This window comes from Naegleria gruberi (genome assembly GCF_000004985.1).
Source record: "Naegleria gruberi genomic scaffold NAEGRscaffold_56, whole genome shotgun sequence".
Lineage (NCBI taxonomy): Eukaryota > Heterolobosea > Eutetramitea > Acrasida > Naegleriidae > Naegleria > Naegleria gruberi.
In genome coordinates this window covers 110,367-130,243 of record NW_003163271.1, presented here as the reverse complement: position 1 = coordinate 130,243, position 19,877 = coordinate 110,367, and the positions used below count along the sequence as shown (strand labels likewise).

Here is a 19,877-nt window from a genome sequence, read left to right as displayed (position 1 = left end):
AAAACCTTCTTTTCATTGTCCATCTTGTCACGAAGCCTCTTGAACTCTAGATTCTTTTTCTCTTCATTTTCAAGTTTGGCTTCTTCCAATTCTTTCTTTAATTGTTCGTATTCGTTTTTGAGTTCTTTCTCTCTTTCCTTCAAAAGATTATCTTGCTCTTGTCTAAGAACAAAATCTTTCTTCTTAATATTGAGATTGTAGTCTCTCATTAAATCATCGGCTTTTTGTTGTGCTAATAATGGTAATGATTTGTTAAGGGAGTCAATTTCACTTCTGAACTCAACTTCCTTTTCTTGAAATCTGGCCATTTCTTCTAACAACTTAGCTTCAGCATCTTCAGCTCTTTTTCGGAGAAGTTCTGCTCTTTCGTCAATATTCTTACTCATTTCAACTCTTTGCAAATAGTTCTTTTTTTGAAGATCTTCTATTTGGAGTTGATATTGTCGAACCTTAAGTTGATATTCTTCTTCGGCCACTTTTCTAGCAGCTTCTTGCTTTTCAAGAAAATCTCTTTCATAGAGAAGTTTTTGATTTGCCATTTCTTCCTTTAGTTTTTCAACTTCTTTTCCAGCGAAAGATGCCATTTCTTTATATTTCTTCATAAGCTCTTCGGCCTTTCTGTACACTTCTTCTTGGGCTCTTTGGGATTGTTCCTTATGTTTGGTGATAATATCTTCAGCCTTCTTCATAATTCTTTGTTCAAACTCGGCCTTTTCATTTTCCTTAAGAGTGATTAGCTGAAGATGTCTTTGTTCACCTTCTTCCCTTAATTTATCTAGTAGAGACTGCATCTCTTCATCTTGTTTAAGCTTACTATTATCATAGGTCTGTTTCAAAGACTTCATGGATGGAGAAGGAAAACTTTCCCGCACTGGAATATTTGGGTGAGCTTTCTTTGATGAGGAAGGAGTTGGAGTTATACTAGGCTTTGGGGTTTCCTTTGTAGTCTCTCTTGGTGTTTCTCTTCCTTTTACTGTATCAATTCTCTTCTTAGGGGAGGGTGTTACAGGAAGAAAGTTTTCATCGTCAATAAAACTACCTTGATCATCAGCCCTATCTACATCCGACGAAAGGTTTTTATACTTTTTATAGTGTTCCAACCTTTGTTGCATGAGAGCATCTCTTGTTGGAGAGGCCTTTCGTTTGTTGTTATCGTCCTTATTAACATCGTACATCGTCGTTTATTCTCTAGTGTTTTTCGCAAATAACGATCGATCAATATCAATAAGGTTTGTAAGGAAAAGAATGAGTATTTTTTTTAAAGATGTAACTGTAGAATTTTGGTGGCATTTAACGCTCTGTGTGAAGCTTGTTTGTCCTCAACTGTAATAAGAAATGACGAAGCATTTAACGTCCACCAAAATTGAATTCTATAGTAACAAATATTCTGAAACCTCACAACCCCAAATTAGTTCTCAAACGTGTTATTTATTGTTGTTGTGTCTGGGGCTGTGAGGTTTCAGTTCGAAGCTTTTTAACTTCCTTAATTAAAAGCTTCTTGTGATGACCTAATTCCTCATTTTCTGTTTCTAATTCTTGAATTCTCTTTCTGAGGTCTTCATTTTCTTGTTCAAACTCTTGAATTTGTGTTTCGGTTTGTTTGATGAGATCCTCCTGATCCTGTTGTACATTCTTCACTTTTCCAGTGATATTTTCCAATTCTATATACATCTTTTCCATTGTTGACTTTAATCCTTTCAATCTTTCGACTGGGTTCATCAAATCAGCTACTGTCGAAGGAGCAAGTATGGCTGTTGGATCAAAGGTTGGCTTAACGTTCTCGCTTTCTGAATCACTAGTATCAAATCCAGAATCTGAGAAATCATCGTCACTAGAAGTTGCTTTTTTCTTTCGTGATGATGGTGTTGAAGTTACTTCCTTAGTTTCTTGATTTGGTTCGACTGTTTCAAGAGTGGAAGATTCGAGTTCTCGTTTAAGATTTGAAATTGAGGATAGTAATTTTACAAAATTAGAGTCAATCTGTTGTAATATCATTAGAGATTCATCCTTTTGTTTTTGAAGTCTATCAATTTTCTCCTTTTCAAAAGAATTTACAGTTGAATTTTCCATATTCTTTGGACCACTATTTTCTGATGAATCCAATTTAAACATATTTTCTGGTTGGTTTGTTGGTGAGTTACCATTCACAGCTACACTTCTCTTTCTTGCTGTTGCCTGTTGGGCTAGCTTTTCTTTGGAAGCACTCAATGTCATTACTTTATCAATAGCTCTTAACCATGCTGTTTTCTCTTCGGGAGAATCTGCAGCAAGTAAGAAACGTTTAGCTCCAGATCTCAATGTGAATCCATATCCGACACTTTCCGATATTTCTGCAGACTTGTTGAGAAAAGCATTCGATTTCAAGTAGATAATTCCTAGGGGATGGTCCAAATCATTTTTATCTTTAAAGTAGAATAAATAACCATCTTTCGAATTGTTATTGTTTAGTTAGGTTCCTGCTGTTTTTTTCTTAGTACATACCTGATACCAATACAAAGTAACGTTTTTTGAAAGTCTTATACTTTTGTCCTCTCTTTTTTAATTATAATTGTTGAATTAAAGACTAAACTAAAATACAAACCTTTACAAGAATACCTGTCTTTATAGTGTCCGGATGTTTGTCTATTCTATCATCGTCGATTATATTCACTGTCGAGTCATCACCAGTAGAATTAAACATTTTTTATTAAAGCTAAATAACGAATGATTTTATTGTTACTTATCAACATCAAATTTCACAACAAAAAGAGCTAAGTAAGTCATCAAACATTGTAATCATGAATGTTTCCCAAGTACCCTGAAGTAATTAAATGATGCACTCAATTCCAATTGTTTTCCAGAAATTAGAAACTTTAGAATACTACTCACGGTTGCAATAAGAGGCTTACCAGAAAACAATTTAGGAGAAATGGATGTTGTTCAAATAATTAAAAAAATATTTTGACAACATCACTTACCTTCTGCTTGTTTAATAGTTCCGAATCAAAAATTTATTTTAATGGTTTTTAAAGAGTGGGTAAGGAGTTTAATCAACAATTTGTGAAAATTAACATGTTAAATAGTTTAAAGTAAGAGATGGTCAACGTTTTTTGGAAAATAAGAACAACAAGGAGAAATCTTTGGATGGTCTCTATGGAGCTTTGAATATGTTGGATGATAAACATTTGGAAAAATTGAGGATTGTAATGTTTGGAGGCATTGCTTCTTCTATCACAAAAACACTCTATGCCCCGATAGAAAGATTAAAAATTGAACTACAAACATGTAGACATTTGAGGAGGCAAATCAGAAATCAAGCTGCTGCATCGGAAATCATTACCTATGCACTCATTGGTAGCTCGACAGTTTCTATGGATGTTGCAAAATTGGTGAGGACCAAGGGAATTGTTGGATATATGAAACATGTGGCAGAAAATGAGGGTTGGACAAGTCTTTTCAGAGGAAATGGATTGAATATAACTAGAGTAATACCAACAAGGTTTGTTTTGGATTGCTTAGTCATTCTTAATCAGACCTCTATCAAGTTTTATGAAGTTTGCGTTTTTTGACATTTACAGACATCTCAGTACTCACATTTTCACAAGCTCACAAGTTTTGTCAAAGCTTCCAGAATATGAAAAGGATTTTTTAATAGTGTTCACATCAGCCTTAATGAGTGGTATCAATTTGACAGTATTTGCCTATCCACTCGATCTTGTTCGTACCAGATTGACTGTTATCAAGTATTACAGCAAGTACCACGTAAAATCATCCTACTTTCCGTACTTTGGAAGTGCCTATCGGTGCGTGAGAGAATTGTTGAAACATGAAGGGATGTTTGCTTTATGGAAAGGAATGGGAGCCTCAATGGTTGGTATGTTTTTATTTTAAAATTGGAGGATTGACTTTTACAGGTATTGTCCCCTATGTGACGTGCTCAATAACGACTTATGAGTTATTGAAAAAAAACACCCACAGTAGGATTGAGGAGCTCAATGGAGGGCAAATTGAAAAAGGAAGTTTATTGGACCACAGTCTCAAGCTCAGTTACGGAACTATTAGCTCTTTTCTAGGGAAGACATTGTCTTATCCTGCTGACACAGTAAGGAGACGAAGACAATTGATGGGTACAATGCCTTCAGTTATTGACTCTGCTGTTATATCTCATTCTGATATTCATGACAGAAGTTTACCAAAACCCAATCTTATCAAATTGGAGGCTGACGAATTTTCAAGTGGAATAACAAGATATGGCAGTACCTCTATCAAGACGGAAGGAAGTGCGTCAACAAGTGCCTTAGAACCACTCTTTACTCAGAAAGGACAACCAATGTACAAGAATACTATGCATGCTTTCAAGAGAATCATTCAAGAGGAAGGAATGGGTAAGTTTTTTAAAATTACCAACATTAATATAAACCTCATCAGCTGCCCTATTCAGAGGATGGCGATTGAATGCCCTAAGGGTGTTTCCAGGTCATGCCATTCATTTTGTTCTTTATGAAGAGCTTAAACGAATGTTTGGCTATGATAAAACTCTCATAACAGATGATGAAGATGATGATGATGACGATGATCTTTGATTCATCATTATTGATCCACAGTAGCAAATTCTCTCTTTGGTATTTGCTTTATACAAAACCTCACACACCACCAGCAAGAGAATTTTGTAAGTCAGTTCTTCGGGGTACTGTTCCTTGTTTGCATCGATGGACCTCAATTAAGAAGCTTGAATTATCTTTTAAGAGAAGGATACGACTCGTTTTGTGCTAAATACGAGAGAGACACACAAGTTGCCTCTTAACTCAGGGAGATTATATTATTACGATTCAACGATTGATGATAGAGAACAGCCAACACAACACTGTCTCTTGGGCAAGTTTTTTGGGGACACTTTCAAAGAAAAAACAAACCTACCACTCTTTCCCTGTACGTCTACAAGAGTTTGTAAATTATCAAAATGCCTATCAATCCTTCCATGCTCAAGAAAGAAAACTATCATAGAGAAACATATCGAAATATCTTTGATATGTTCGACAGTGATATGGATGGTTTATTGGATGAGCACGATTTAATGTTAGTTTTTACCAAGTTGGGAAGAACAACAGAAACAAACGGAAAGGAAATATCTGATCTCATCAATGACCTTAATTCATCCTCTGATAAAAACGGAATAACCTTTGATCAATTTGTAGAATTAATTGGAGAAAGTGAAGATGAGAGTAAGGGCAACAAACTTTTATCATTCCTTACAAGTAAAAAGTCTAAAAAGGTTGCCGGAATGCATACCGAGAATGACTTGAAGGAAGCCTTTAATTTGTTTGATGAAAACAAAGATGGAGAAATTACAAAACAAGAATTTAGATCAATGATTTATAAACTTCAAGGATTGGGAAATATTTCCGAGTCTGCACCAGGTAATGTTTCGATGAGCGATGCAGAGATTGATTATTTATTCTCAATTGTTGATACAGCAAATAAGGGAGCATTGAATTTTGAACAATTTGTATCACTCTTCACCAAGTCAATGATCTAATAAAAAATTAAATTTAAAAAACAATTGTAAATATGAAATTTCTAGAATATTATAACAACAATAGATTCATACACGATATTATCAGCCCTCTGTTCTTTGGAATTTCCTAGTTCTTTATCGAAATGCGTTCTTCTTTTGACCAACCTGTCGTACGTTTGTACTCATTAGCAGGCTAGAAAAAATAGATCGACACGTTATTCTTTACTGCTGTCGACCAATTTGACTCGAAAAAGACAACTTGAAATAGACTTCAAATAACAGTGGCACTTCGGATCGGTTTAAAATGTTCAGAAAGAAGCAAATAGAAAAGCAACAAGTTGCTGCTGTGGCAGCTGCAGCTGATAGCCCACAATCATCATCACCAAAACCAACACTTCTCTCCAAAATTCAAATTCAGGATTTAATACAAAAAGAATTATCTTTACCCATTGAAAAACATTACGTTGCTGAGGAGGAAATTAATGGAAAAGGTGACGATTGTTCTATTTCTTCCTTATCAACCGGAACAACGAACTACTTTCTCTACATTTCTGCAGACATTAATTTACCAGACATTAATAACTTCCTCTACATTGAAATTCGTCTCTCCACTCAAATCATCACACCAGTGCAAAAACTTCAAGTTAGTGCAATGAAAGATGGCAGATTTTCAAAACTATCTTCAGAAAATGATGACGATGACACTCCTTGTGAACAATCAATCCATCTTCCTTCTGAAAATTCTCCAAACTATACCCACTACAAATTTGGATTGACAGTACCACTTGAATACCCAACTAAAGGATTTATTGTTCAATTACTTTCTTCGTATGGAAGAGGAATATCTGAAAATAATGTGACAAATCAATCAGTCCAAAGTGCTGCCGGTGCAAAAATGTTTGAAGATAATTTACATCAAAACTTTATCAAATTGGAATTACAGAAAGTTCTCTCTGATAACATTTTTTCATTTCCAGAGCTTGTAAAACGTTTGAGGAAAATCGTGTTTGATGCAGAAAAGAAGACATTTGAGTCACAAAAAACTGATGCTCTTTCTATGATTGTTGGAGACAATAGAGAAGCCTTATCAATGTTAGAAAGAATGTATTTTTTACCAGATTATGATTTAGTTGTGACAGAAGATAAAGTCATTGATAGAAGACATAATTATGTAATGAGACAATGCCTGTTTAATAATCAACAGTATGCAGTGAGAACAGTTATTTTCTCAAAACCAGAACAATTAGAATCATGGAAGAGAGAGGCTCTTCTCTTATGTACACTAAAACATCCATCAATTGTGGACCATATTGGATATGGTTTGCGACAGGAAAAATTTCAATTTAAAATCTTGATGGAGCATTGTAAAAATGGATTTCTTTATGATGTACTTTTTAAACCACCACCGAAAAAGAAGAGTTCAGAAACTATTAACCATACCAAAGAGAATCTAAAGCAAAGGAATAATATTTATAGGGTTGCCATTAGTGCAGCTAATGCATTGCATTTCTTACATGTCGACAAGAAGATGATTTGTGTTAATGTTAGCTCAGCTAACATTATGCTTTCGGATGACTATGATTGTAAATTCTTGGTTGATTCTAGCACATGTTATGTTTGCAACACTACTGCTTCTGCTCCAACATGTGGAGAGTGTGGTATGCTGATAATTCCACACTCACTGATCAAATATTATAACCCTAACGTTAGTGCAGCAGAGCATGCTGTAATGGTACAATACAAATCACCTGAGCAAATTCTACTTGCTAAGGGGAAATATCCACTTAGCTCAGCAGTGGATATATTTGCATTTGGTATTGTTTTGTATGAAATATTTACACATATCAATCCTTGGAAGGGCAACAATCCACAAGTAATATTGGACAGAGTTTCAAAAGGTGAAAGACCAGAACTTTCTCCAAATATGATACTTGTTAAAGAGCAAAATGAAATAGTCAATCTAATTTCTTGGTGTTGGAAACAAGATCCTCTGGAGAGACCAACTATTTCACAAGTTCTTCAAATTCTCAAATCACTGTTTGCTGCAAATCAATAAATTATTTAATGTTCTTAAGCTTTCAGAATTTCATACGAATTGAGATTTTGATTTTGAGGTTTTTCTTCAGAGTTACTTGTTGAAGGCTTTGGTGAAATAGGCTCTGTTGTGGCAGCTTCAGTTTGGCCTGTTAGCACGGGTTGACCTTTTGCCTTAGATCTGTTTGGTTTACCTTCATACCTCTTTTTTGAAATTACGAGTTTAAAACCATTACTATCACACTCCTCGATAGGTGCTCCATTAAACTTGTCACCCAAAATCCGTTTGATTTTCTCGATCCTTTTAAGTTCTTCCTCTTGTGTAAGCTTATCAATTCTGTCTTTTAACAATTGTTGAAGTTGTTGGTATCGTGCAGAATTGGTCAACACTTCACTCAAGAGAACAAGAGGCCTTCTTGCTTCTGATTTTTTCCTCAAAACAGCAACTCGTCTAAGTGGTTCAGGATCTACACCTCTAGATAGTATTCTATAATAGTCAGTAATGTTGTGTTCCAAATGTCTAAGTTTTTTCTTTCCAGGTGGAAAGATGAATTGTGCTTCATCTTCATCTGATAATAATAATTTATCCATAATATATTCCCATTGCAGAATGAGTGGTAAATTATCTCTTCCAAATTCAATCAATTGAGTAGCATAAATAGGTGGTATTAAAATATCAAGTAAAAGTGAAATATCGTCAATGTGATTCAATTTCAATCTTTCCATCAATTCAACGTTATTAGAATCCTGATTAGTTTCATATTGAAACAATTGATCCAAATCTAATTGGTACTTGTCTTGTGCCAATTGTTTAACTCTAGACAATTCTTCCTCTGTGACAAATTCCAAACCATGGTCATCCTCCTTCAATGAAGGAGCTTTAATAATCTTTTTAGAATTTTCATTAATTGGTTTCGATTGCATTTTCTTAGCTTCCCTAGCAAAATCTCTCTTATCCGATTTATCCTTCTTTTTACTTTCCAAAACTACAGCAGGAGCAATTCTTGTAGTGAATGCTCTACTCTGTTCATTCATAAAGTATGTTGTTTGATTATCATAAAACTTTTTTGTTCTTCTATTTTCCTCCTTTTTGGATAGATCCTCGGAAGAGGAGAGATCATGATTTAAAGAAGAAGAAGTGGTAGTAGAATTTGTTGATGTTGGCTGAACACTATCAGAAGCAATAACCAATACCGATAATTCTTCTTGTTTTCCTTCCATCCTGGATTGTTGAGAGTTTTAATGATAATTTTTTCAACTTAGATTTTTATTAATAGAGTTTCAACTTTTTTCATCACCATGACGTTTAACTTCAAAGTGGAGGTTGAAAAGCAGAATACGATGATAATGGTAAGTTTCCCTATTAGCTTCAAGTAGCTGAAAAATTATTGTTGTATTCAAATAATGTTTTTAAAAGGGTATTATTTAAAATATAAAACAATAAATATTTGAAATTAAATTAAAAAAAAATGTCGAAAAAGAAAAAGACCAATGAAGCACCGTTGACGGAAGAACAAATTAAACAAATTTTGGAAAGAATTATCAAGGATTCTGATCAGAGTATTATCAGGTATATCAACACTGCGGAAAAGTCAAAGAGAAAAACGACAACCTATAGAGTATGTCCAATGTGTGATCGTGCTGTGGGTAATTTTGGTACCAACTTTAAGAATCACTTTAGGAAATGTTGTCCGGTCATCTATGATGAATTAACCAAACATCAACCTCTTTATTTTGGTACTTGGAATCAATTGATAGAAAATGGATTGATAAAAGGGAAGGTTATTCAAGATGATGAAGAGTTGGAAATTGAACTTAGAAGAACATCAAATTATCACGAATTATGTAAAGAAGAAGGAATTTCTCCCACAGTTGCTGATGGTGAGGATGTTAGTGATGAAGATGATGATAACCTGAAGAAATTCATGAAGAGTATTGCTAAAGAACAGAAAAAGTCTAGTAGATCCCGTAGCAAAAAGAAGAAGGTTGAAACTCCATCAAGTCCATCCTCATCTATGGCTGCCAGTACACCTGCCACTCCAAGGACATTGGATACTCAAAATATAACATCACCATCTCTTGCTACACCAGCATCATCTTTATTCCTTCCTCTTAACACACCAGCATCACCATCTATTGGATTATTCTCACCAGCTGTGACAACTCCATATTCCTCCAAGGAATCTTGGTTTACAAATCCAGATGATACTATCAGTAGATCCGTTGAAGATATTAGAAGTTTAACAGTTACTTCTAAAGAACTTGATTTAGGGGATGAAGAATTTTCAATGTTAAAGGCATCACTTTCCATTTCTAAAATTCCAGCTCTTTCAGTTTCTGAGACTCACGACGAAACAGTCTATAATGAAGCACTTCAAAGGTATTTGAGAAATAATTCATATATTCATGAAATTTTCTTTGGAGAAATCAATCACGGAGAAGAATATGACGAATGTGAACATGTTGAAAGATTGACAAAGAATCTTGAAAAGATGATTGAACATAATAGTAATGAATTGGAGCGAGATGAAAAAATTATTGATACTTTTGTTTCAACACAGAACGACTTTTATTCAACAATTAATTCCATTCATTGCGATACTTCAGAAAGTGAACTGAAAGACAAGAAGAGAATTCTTTCACAAATTCTTTCCAAACAACATTACCATTCTCAATCAGCTAAAAAACCTAAACAAGAAGTCGAAAAACCTAAGCAACTCATTGAACTGTAAACCTAATGTAAATTAATTTCAAAAGGATCATAATAAATCTATTATTCTTTTATTGCTCTGACTCAATTATTTGAATGAAATTTTCCAAACTTCTCTTAATTTGTTTGAAAATTGACTCAAATCCACTCATTCCACCATAATATGGATCTTCCACAATTGAATTCTTCTTTTCAGGGTCATAACAACCTAATAATTGGACCTTAGCTTTTCCAGACTTGTTCTTTCTAATTGAATTAACATTTCTCAAATTTGATTCATCCATTACTAGAATATAATCAAAATCTTCAAAATCATCCTGGCAAATTTGTCTCGCTCTCATATCATCAGTATTTAACCATGGATAATACTTTTTACATGTGGAAAGTGTTCTATCATCATGCTCCTCTCCGACGTGATAACTAGCCGTACCACAAGAATCAACAATGAAATCAACTTTTGCCTTCTTTTCCTTTATCAAAGCCAACATGACAATCTCTGCCATTGGTGACCGACAAATATTTCCGAGACAAACAAAACATACAGAACAATTCTTCCCTGATTGAGCTGACATTTTTTATGTATTGTTTTTTCAATTTTCTTTGTTAACAAAAGCAATTGGATAAGATTGAAGGCAAGTCAAGTTTCGTCCTTTGCATTTTGGATTTGTTTTGGAAATAGACATAGTTCGTTCTGCTAGCATTGTTTTTTGCATTGTTTAAAGAAATAGAATTGATTCAAAATCAAAATTTCACTCTCATTTATATTATACAATCTTAGTATCTTTGAGTTTACAATTAATACTCTTAAATTACAATTTCAAAGCTAGATATCAAAATTATTGAATGGAACATTCCTTCTTTTCACCTTCCTGAGGAGCAGTCTCTGATGAGGCTGCAGCAACATCGGATGCACCCTCAAACTCTCCAACTATATACTTTTGCATGTCACTCTTAGCACTACTTCCATGACCAGCATCATTGAAGGCCTTTGTGCCATCCTTACCAGCCCATTCGAGAATGACATCTTCACCACCCGGATGTTCATCCTTATACGTTCCAAAGGCTACAACCTTTCCCGAGATAATAATCCAAGGATCTTGATGATTTGGACCATGTTCTTCAACTTCAGAGAGTGCAATGTTTCTCACCATTTTGTATGTTTCTATATTATTGTTGTTTTGTTTTTTTCAAATTGTTGTTTTACTGTCTTGTATCCAAAGCTGACAAATTTATTCTCCAAATAGACACAATGATGAGGAGTATTGGGAGAATGGGGTAATATTGGATTCTGAATATGTACAAATGGGAGTTTTTTACTTGGAATAAGGACGTTAGAGATTCGAATCTATATAATTATGTTGAAAATAATTACTGCTCTGATGGAATGGATAATGCATGTTATGAATTGATTGAATTGAAGATTTGAAATGAATATTCAAATAAAAAATGCTTCATGCTATTTATTCGAATGTGGAAATAATTAAATTACCTAAACAAGTCCACAAACATTTTGGAATCTGTTATCACATTCAGTAGTCCATGTTTGATTAGTTCTAATTCCTCCAATACATTGCGTGCTGGATTTATATGTAAGTACCTGAACTCTGGTATCATCTCTTTCGCATGTGTAAACCTTTGCTCCAACTCCAAAATCAGCAGTGGCATCACATTTTCCAATAACGTGACCAGTTGCTGATCTCACAAACTTTTCACATCTTCTATCATTGTAGGCCATTTCCCAGAACATTTTCTCTTTGGAGACGAAATCACCACAAGTAACTCTATAGGAACGAACTATATCATCTTCAATATTGACACAAACTCCCAATTTGAATACGATAGGGTCCTTTCCACATTCAATATGATTCTTCATGATTTCAAGATAACCATAAGAACCATTGCAAGTAGCGTATTGACTTTCAACATAATTTTCAAAGGAAAAACAACCCTCTCTAAAGATATCAACCTTTACATAGTTGGATTCTAAACAGTTACGAGAATTGTAATGGTAGATTTGAAGGTATTTAGCTTGGGCAATGCCAGAAATCACTACAAAGATTGCAGCAAACAGGAAGAAATCTGATTTAGACATTTTTTTGAAATGAGATTTGCAGCTTTAAAAAGTTTAAAAAGGAATTGTAATGTATTGTCAACTTGAAAATATGCGCTTCTTTTCATCTCAAGAAATATGGCTACTGTAACACTCAATACAAAAGAAGAGGAATTCGTTAGATCAGTTAAATATTGGACAATTAGTCTTTTCAAATGGACATTTTACAGTTTTGAAGACCAAAAATTTACCTTAATACCCCATGGCAACTGAAAATTTATCCTGTTGAGTTTACACACAATTTGCATATCGTCTCAATATCCACCTTGCTCCTTTCGTACTAGAAACCGATTAGCCAATTTGTCACATAGTTGAATTTCAGCTTGTTCGCTGTGGCCACCTTGATCGGAAATTTCTCCAACAAAAAATATTTAAAAAAATTTCCAAAAGAGCGAACAGTTGATTCGGAAGAGTAGTTTTTTGCTTGACACAAATAATAATACTACCATCACGGATACGACAACAATAACATCATCATCACTGATTAATAATTTTGTATATATGGATTGAATGTCACAATTTGTTGAAATATTGGATAACATTTATTCGTTATATCCCGATTACGTAAAGAATTTTAGTTTTGAATATGGAAAAACACCTCTGAGTCACTGGAGATATCCATTCTTTTCATTAATAGCCTATACAATATTTATATACCTTTTTCAATTTATAATTAATTTAAAATATCGGAAGGAGGAAAGGGTTTTTGAATTGAAAAGGTTTACCTATTTACACAATTTATTTCTTTGTATACTTAGCTTGTTTATGGCAACTGGCAATTTATTGGAATCAATACGGATTTATATTAGAAATGGATATTCTCTAGAGTCTGTATTTTGTGATCCACAAACATCGACAACTGTTGGTCCATTAAACTTTTGGACTTATATCTTTTATTTATCTAAACATTACGAGTTGATAGATACAGTATTGATGATTTTGAAAAGGAGACCACTAACTTTTTTGCACGTCTACCATCATATAGTGACACTTGGCTTGGTTTATGTCGCTCTTTGTGATAAGATGTCTCTTCAGGTATGTTTTTTATACTCTTTTAATCACTAACATCTTGTTATTATAGTGGGTTGCAGTTGTGACGAATGGCTATATTCATGTAATCATGTACTATTATTATTCAAGGGCGGCAATTGGAATTAATGTAACTTGGAAGAAATATGTTACAATACTTCAAATAGGTCAATTCGTACTTGATCTAGTAGTTCCTCAATTGTATCTCTATTATTTATATGTGGCAGAAGTCAAATGTAGTGGTAGTGAAGAGGTATTATGGCTTGGACAAGGTGTAATTCTAAGTTTCTTGCTCTTATTTCTTCAATTTTATGTTCATACTTACCGAGTGGAAAGGAAAAAAGTTCACTAAATTCAAAATTTCCTTATTCTTAGACTTTTTTATTATAAATTATTGTTTAGCAATTTGGACGGATTGGTTCTTTTTGATTTGGAAAAGAATTTGATCTTCCAGGAAAACTTCTTCAGGTAATTGGAGTTCGCAATCAACATCCTTTTCGAAACTCAATGGAGTAAAGAGGGAATCAACAACACTATCAGGAACTTTTTCAACTGATTCAAATTCCCAAACAGGTTCAATTCCAGTCAAAACAGAATTAACACCTTGTTTAAAATCCTTAGATTTGATCAATCGAGAAGCAATACGATAATCTCTTTGATAAGTTTCATCCAAACCTAATCCTTGGTCACATTCTTGAATAGCTCTGAAAGTAACCTTCAGACTCAATGGTGATAATTGATTCATATTTTCCAAAATATTAGCAGCCCAATCTCTTTCAGGTTTTGTCTTTGTAGAATCAGTAATAGTATTTTTGAGTGATTGTATAATTTCTTCGACAGATTTCTTATTTGAGAAGTGTTCCTTAATCTTATATAATTCAAAAGCGAAAGACAAAGCAGGAACATCAGATTCAGTAGATTCCACAATGCAGTTATGAATATCATCTTGGTTAGCTCCGGTTTGAACTTCAAGAAGACGTTCAGCAATGTATTGAGACATGCTTTCCATACCGAATGAAGTGGCAATTCCACAATTACTTTAAATAGTTAATTAAAAAAATTAAAATTAGAAACTTACACCAAATCACTTGATTTGACTTGAGCACCTGTCAGACCGAGGAAAGTTCCGAGACCTTCATGCTTTTGATTTACTCGTGAAAGCAACATGGTAACACCACAATCTGGGAAGTAACCATATGCAGAGTCAGCAGCAGAGAAGAGAGAACCAGGAGTGGCAATAACATAGTTTGCAGAAGTACCCAAAGATGTACCAGGACCGACTATTTAAACAAGTTAAAAAACTCTAATAATAATTGAAACATACGCATAAGACCATTAATAACACTCATTGTTGGAGTTTCACAGTTAGCAGCATAGTATGCAAGTTTGTGAGTATCTCTGACCAATGAGTAAACAGTTTCATAATCACCCTTATCCATCAAATTTTGAAGTTCTCTAAAATCATATCCAGCACTCAAAAAACCATTTCCAATTCCAGACAAAGTAATAAGATTAATAATTGGGTTGGTATCCATAACCTGTTGTTGATGAAGAATAATAATTATCATCATCATATTGTGATGAGAAACAAACCTTAAATTGATGCAATAAATCCCTAGCGACTTCAGAAGTAATTCTGTTAGATTCACGTGGACGATTAATTTGCAAACATCTTGTGAAACCCTTGCTCCAAACAGAGACAGACATCTGTAGAAAATAATAATAATAAATATATTCTAATACTAATAGAAATATTACATACGGAATCATTGACTGGGGTACCGACTTCAGTGGTGGAACCACTCAATCCATCACGAATAGTTGCTTTTCCTCTATAATTCAACTAAAAAATTTAAAAACACGGAAATTATTGTTGTTTACGTACGTTAATTGTCTTGTTTCTAACTTGTTGAGAAGCAAATCCTTTCAAGAGTTTGCTAAAAGCCTTTCCGTTTCTATTGTTGTTGATGATGAAAAATCGCAAAATAAAAACATACGAAGTTGAGCGTCCGAGCATTTTTTTATCGTTTTTTATAAACAATACTAGGAAAGAGCTGGCTGCTATTGGTTGAAGTCGTGCTAATTGTTGTGGAATTCGTAATTGAGAATAAATTATCTGAGGGTTTGAGAGAGGGAGAGGCTGCAAATTTGTTGAAAGGTTTGGCTTGCATTGGTTTCAATTTTGCTTGTTTCAAATTTTCAATAGCTCGTTCCTTTCTTAGATTTTTAATGGATTCCACTTTTTCAATGAGCTCCATGATTGGATCATAATTTGTGTTGTCAGTCGTCTTGAAGGATTGAATTATCTTGTCAGTATCGTAGGAAAATGGATTGATATCAATAGCTGGAGGCGTGTAAGGTCTTGGTTTGTACATTGAGCGAGCTGTATTATTTGGTCTGACAATTCGTTTTTTCTTTGCTTGCACAACTGTCTTTGTCACTTTTTTCTGTTTTTCAACTGGTTTCTCATTCTTATTTGATTTTGGAAGCTGATTATTATTAGAAAAGGATTGACTTCTCTTAAGGAGGTTTGGTCTCTTATCAGAATCTTTGGGTGGCACTGGTGGTGGTGTTGGATGAATTACTTTGGCAGAACTAGCTGTCCTTGGAGTATTACCTACTGAGATAGCTGATGGAGGAGCTGATTGAGGATTGGAATGATTCAATTTTGGTGGAATAATTACTGGAACTGTTATTGTTGGTTTGGAGTAGTTAATTGAAGTGGTACTAGAGTGTTGGCTACTTCGGCCAACCGAGGAATAACTGTACACTGATTGAGAGTATTCGGAAGCATTAGATCCTCTCCTTGAGGATAACACTCTAGGGGTAGGGATTTGGGAAAGTTTCTCAATGAGCTGAGGAGGTGGAACTGGCTCATCATCATCCTCTTCTGAGCTGGAATATTTGCTGTGATTAATTGGGCATTAATTTTGTCTGGATAATGTCAAATACTTACTCTCTTGTGGAATCTTCATCTTTGTATTTTTCTGGAAATAATAAATCTAATTCTTTGATAATTAGATTGACTTGAGTTTGTTCTGGATTACAAAACTCAAGTATACCCTGGCAAAAGTAGTGGCCCATCTGCTCGAAATGTTTACAAGTGAATTGTCTTCCCATGTGTATTCCAGTGTCTGGTCCACAGAATGATGCCTCCAATGTAAATGCATTCTTCACTCCACTCTTATGCATCACAACTCTTGCGGTTGTATCCTTTCCTTTTTGTTTGCCGAAATGACAATCCTTAAATGAAAAGTGAGGTGAAATCTTCCATAGAAGTCTTGGGAAAATTTTGGGTAGTAATCTCTCCACACCATATTTCGAAACAGTACATCCATACATGAACATGTTCTTCTTCCTACTATGTCCGTGAAAATCACAAAATAAAACTACTTCTCGTTCTTTTTGGAATTGTAAAACCATCTTTTTTGTGTGGAAAATTGTTGGATGAGTTTTGATGTTTGGATTATGCCATTTTCTATTCAAATCAGATCCTGAAAGAGCACATCTATAGTTTCCATTTATGACTCCATCTGGATTCAACATTGGAACTATTTTGAAAATGAAATTTTCTCGTAATACTTTCGATTCAATACTCGAACCAGTTAAAAAGTCGATGACTCCCTTAATAATCCAACTCGAGTTGGATTCTCCAGGGTGTACTCTTGCCGTTAAAACAATTCCTTTTCTCGTTTTGAGAGCAGAAGGATCTCCAGCAAAAGAAGTTATGGTTAATGCATCACATGAATTTCCAGCAAGATCATTACATAGAACTCTTCTTCTTAAATATTGACTCCTCACTTTGTCTTTTTCCAAATTATTTAAATAATTTTGTAAATTTGTGTATGTGTAAGGGTATGAATAGGCAAAATAGCAAACATCATTATCATGTGCAACCTCAAAGGTAAATGTAAGAGTGTAGTAAGATCCTCCTTTTCGTTTGATGTTATTCCTATAATAACAAACATCTGTTCCGGACCTGATCCAACCTTGCCCTTTTGTTAAAGCATCATTGGTTGAATAAAATAATGGCAGCATGCCATGATTATATAAACTATCTTGTTTCAAATAATTTACAATATTAAATTTGTACTTTCTTCCTCTTTTTGCATTTTGAATTGAGAAATAGAACCATTGAGTATGTCCATTTGTTTCAACATCAAATTTTAAAATTAAATCATATTCATAATCGTAAATTTGAACAGCTCTTCTAAGGTTTCCACTCTCAAACCTAGACTCGAATAATAAAGAATCGGAATTAACCATGCTAGTCACTTTTGGCAGATTTTGTCTCTGACAATTTGTTCCTAAATTTAAAGGTATTGGATTTGTTTCTAGAAATCGAAATAATGATTCCTCATCAAAATGTTCGTCTCCATGACCAACTCCAAAACAATCATATACAACTTTATGATAAGGTCTTTTTCCTGTTAACCTAGCTGAATCCTGTAACATCATCCTACTAGCTGTTGTTGGGTCAACATTGTATACCGGTTCAGGTATTGCTGACAATGAATTAAGATGTACAGGATTAGGTCCTAACAAAAAATCAGTACCAGTCTTTGGCAAAGCAAAAGCAAACTCCTCTTCCTCAATTTCATCTTCATTTGCTTCATCTTCCTCCTCCGCACTACTTGGGTATCTGTCAGCAAGGGCAAAGAACGAGGGATTTAACCTCGAAGTGAGACTACCTCCTGCTGGGCGATACCTTGGTACACTCATTTTTACAGTTTGTGTTTTCTCAGCTAAGAACCTAAACAACAAAAAGTAAATATGTGGCGGGAGATTTTCGAACAAATAGCGAGTTCAGTGTATTGATTTTTATTTTTATGAATTTTTTAAAAAATAGACAAGTGTGATGAACAAGGCCAATCAATCGGAGGCTTCTGGTGATGATTCAAAGATTTGCTCAACAACATCAGATCTTGTCTCTCATAGTACTACTGGTTCAAACCAACTTTATTCCGAAGGTTTGTTTTTCTTATTGTGTCATGTAACGAATTTCAGTTAATGCTTGTTGATTGAAGAATCTTTCAAAAGTGTTGGATTGGAGAAATTCACCATCATTCCGAGACAATCATTGCTAAGGCTACTAATTGTAAGAGGTCATTTGATCGGAAAAAGAGAAGAAAATATTGTGGATATGTTTTGTATTGGGAATGATTGGAAGAATGCAACATGGTCAATTTTATCAGAAACAAACAAGCAAGCACTGTCTAGAAAAATATATTTGACATGCTCTCAATCTAATATTGTCACATCCAATGATATTTCTGTTGAAAGCCTGTCAAATCTATTGAAAAGTGGTGATTTGAATGAGTTTAACAAAATATTAGTCTGGAAATCTATTTCCAAAGTTTTGTTAAATGAAAAAAAATTAATGGAATACGAAAATTGTCTACAAGAGATGATTAAATTATTCCCTCTGAATATTGGAATAATGTGGATGATGGTTGATTTATATTTGAATAGCAAATATTCAGCTCAACTGGAAAAACAAACAAAGAGCAAATACATCACCCAACAATCTTATAAACAATGTACCAGAGATAGATATTTAACTGCACTAGAAATGATAGATTACATTTCCAAAGGAATATATAATGGCACCTTCTCTAGAGTTCTGTCTAAACATGAGCGACTAGAAATCGAATTCTCTCTTAAGGAATACAAGGCGGTTGCCAAGTCGTACGTTGCTGAAAATGTGCAATCAATCGATGAGTCGAAACAATTAATCACTGAAATTATTGATACTCTCGACATTGCAAGGAGATCACAAAAATTAGACAAGAAAATTGCTCATCTTTACCAAGTATTGTCGCAGTTATCATTGAGGCAAGGAAATTTCATACAGGCTATTGATTATTCTGAGAAATGTCTTTATTTGATGCCCAACTCACCCATTCACCAAAACAGACACTTTGATATGTTAAAAAGCTTCGAGAAATTCAAACAAGACCTTCAACTCCTAGGCCAACTCCCAGAAAGCATTCAAAATAATTCAGCCGAGAAAGCCTGGCTTCAAATTTGTTCAAAGATTGGGCTAGAAAAGAAGTTGCCTCAATCCCGGCCTCTGTTTTCTTTGACTTGAAATTTTCCTTAATAGTTTGAATTTCCAAAAGGCAAAAGACCAGATGTCTATTTGTGGACTTGTATTGTGAAATTTGCTGGTTCATACATCACACAACAAGAGAGGTCACGATTCTCGCAAATGATCAACAAGCACCATGATCCGACTTCTAACACAATATTTCAGTTAATATCAGTTGTTAGTTTCTGACCTAATATAAGCAATGACAATCCCTAATAAAAAATTACCAAGATTACATTGATTCTTACAAACCAACTCATTTCAACAATATCAGTAAATAAAATACTTTGAGTCGGTCATTCCTCCATTAACAATAATCCACACATTCACTGAATCAACACAGAGGAGGTGTGAGTAGTTGTACCTTAGACAAGAAAAAAAGAACTGAATTTGAGAAACACGAATTGTT

General features: G+C 34.1%; 10 protein-coding genes across 10 annotated transcripts; 4 read left to right on the top strand and 6 right to left on the bottom strand.

The window, feature by feature from the left end:
- Window positions 1-1,428: 1,428 nt before the first annotated feature.
- NAEGRDRAFT_72819 (uncharacterized protein) lies at window positions 1,429-2,680 on the bottom strand (the record flags this gene model as incomplete). Its single annotated transcript, XM_002672040.1, has 3 exons — window positions 1,429-2,402; window positions 2,482-2,533; window positions 2,582-2,680. 3 exons carry the CDS (start codon window positions 2,678-2,680, stop codon window positions 1,429-1,431), a joined length of 1,125 nt encoding a protein of 374 aa, XP_002672086.1.
- A 466-nt stretch (window positions 2,681-3,146) lies between these two features.
- On the top strand, window positions 3,147-4,562 carry NAEGRDRAFT_72818 (uncharacterized protein; the record flags this gene model as incomplete). Its single annotated transcript, XM_002672093.1, has 4 exons — window positions 3,147-3,478; window positions 3,558-3,853; window positions 3,894-4,364; window positions 4,408-4,562. The coding sequence occupies 4 exons, from the start codon at window positions 3,147-3,149 to the stop codon at window positions 4,560-4,562; spliced, it is 1,254 nt and encodes a 417-aa protein (XP_002672139.1).
- A 377-nt stretch (window positions 4,563-4,939) lies between these two features.
- Window positions 4,940-5,515, top strand: NAEGRDRAFT_72817 (uncharacterized protein; the record flags this gene model as incomplete). The annotated part of the gene is made up of 1 exon (XM_002672092.1): window positions 4,940-5,515. One exon carries the CDS (start codon window positions 4,940-4,942, stop codon window positions 5,513-5,515), a length of 576 nt encoding a protein of 191 aa, XP_002672138.1.
- A 2,049-nt stretch (window positions 5,516-7,564) lies between these two features.
- Window positions 7,565-8,749, bottom strand: NAEGRDRAFT_72816 (uncharacterized protein; the record flags this gene model as incomplete). The annotated part of the gene is made up of 1 exon (XM_002672039.1): window positions 7,565-8,749. One exon carries the CDS (start codon window positions 8,747-8,749, stop codon window positions 7,565-7,567), a length of 1,185 nt encoding a protein of 394 aa, XP_002672085.1.
- Window positions 8,750-8,997: 248 nt separating this feature from the next.
- Window positions 8,998-10,260, top strand: NAEGRDRAFT_72815 (uncharacterized protein; the record flags this gene model as incomplete). Its single annotated transcript, XM_002672091.1, has 1 exon — window positions 8,998-10,260. One exon carries the CDS (start codon window positions 8,998-9,000, stop codon window positions 10,258-10,260), a length of 1,263 nt encoding a protein of 420 aa, XP_002672137.1.
- A 49-nt stretch (window positions 10,261-10,309) lies between these two features.
- Window positions 10,310-10,810, bottom strand: NAEGRDRAFT_72814 (uncharacterized protein; the record flags this gene model as incomplete). Its single annotated transcript, XM_002672038.1, has 1 exon — window positions 10,310-10,810. The coding sequence occupies one exon, from the start codon at window positions 10,808-10,810 to the stop codon at window positions 10,310-10,312; it is 501 nt and encodes a 166-aa protein (XP_002672084.1).
- A 264-nt stretch (window positions 10,811-11,074) lies between these two features.
- On the bottom strand, window positions 11,075-11,389 carry NAEGRDRAFT_72813 (uncharacterized protein; the record flags this gene model as incomplete). Its single annotated transcript, XM_002672037.1, has 1 exon — window positions 11,075-11,389. The coding sequence occupies one exon, from the start codon at window positions 11,387-11,389 to the stop codon at window positions 11,075-11,077; it is 315 nt and encodes a 104-aa protein (XP_002672083.1).
- A 338-nt stretch (window positions 11,390-11,727) lies between these two features.
- Window positions 11,728-12,330, bottom strand: NAEGRDRAFT_72812 (uncharacterized protein; the record flags this gene model as incomplete). The annotated part of the gene is made up of 1 exon (XM_002672036.1): window positions 11,728-12,330. The coding sequence occupies one exon, from the start codon at window positions 12,328-12,330 to the stop codon at window positions 11,728-11,730; it is 603 nt and encodes a 200-aa protein (XP_002672082.1).
- Window positions 12,331-12,858: 528 nt separating this feature from the next.
- On the top strand, window positions 12,859-13,729 carry NAEGRDRAFT_60888 (uncharacterized protein; the record flags this gene model as incomplete). Its single annotated transcript, XM_002672090.1, has 2 exons — window positions 12,859-13,383; window positions 13,430-13,729. The coding sequence occupies 2 exons, from the start codon at window positions 12,859-12,861 to the stop codon at window positions 13,727-13,729; spliced, it is 825 nt and encodes a 274-aa protein (XP_002672136.1).
- Window positions 13,730-13,768: 39 nt separating this feature from the next.
- NAEGRDRAFT_72811 (uncharacterized protein) lies at window positions 13,769-18,099 on the bottom strand (the record flags this gene model as incomplete). Its single annotated transcript, XM_002672035.1, has 8 exons — window positions 13,769-14,414; window positions 14,456-14,657; window positions 14,702-14,915; window positions 14,971-15,084; window positions 15,140-15,220; window positions 15,263-15,322; window positions 15,417-16,284; window positions 16,334-18,099. 8 exons carry the CDS (start codon window positions 18,097-18,099, stop codon window positions 13,769-13,771), a joined length of 3,951 nt encoding a protein of 1,316 aa, XP_002672081.1.
- Between the last annotated feature and the right edge of the window lie 1,778 nt (window positions 18,100-19,877).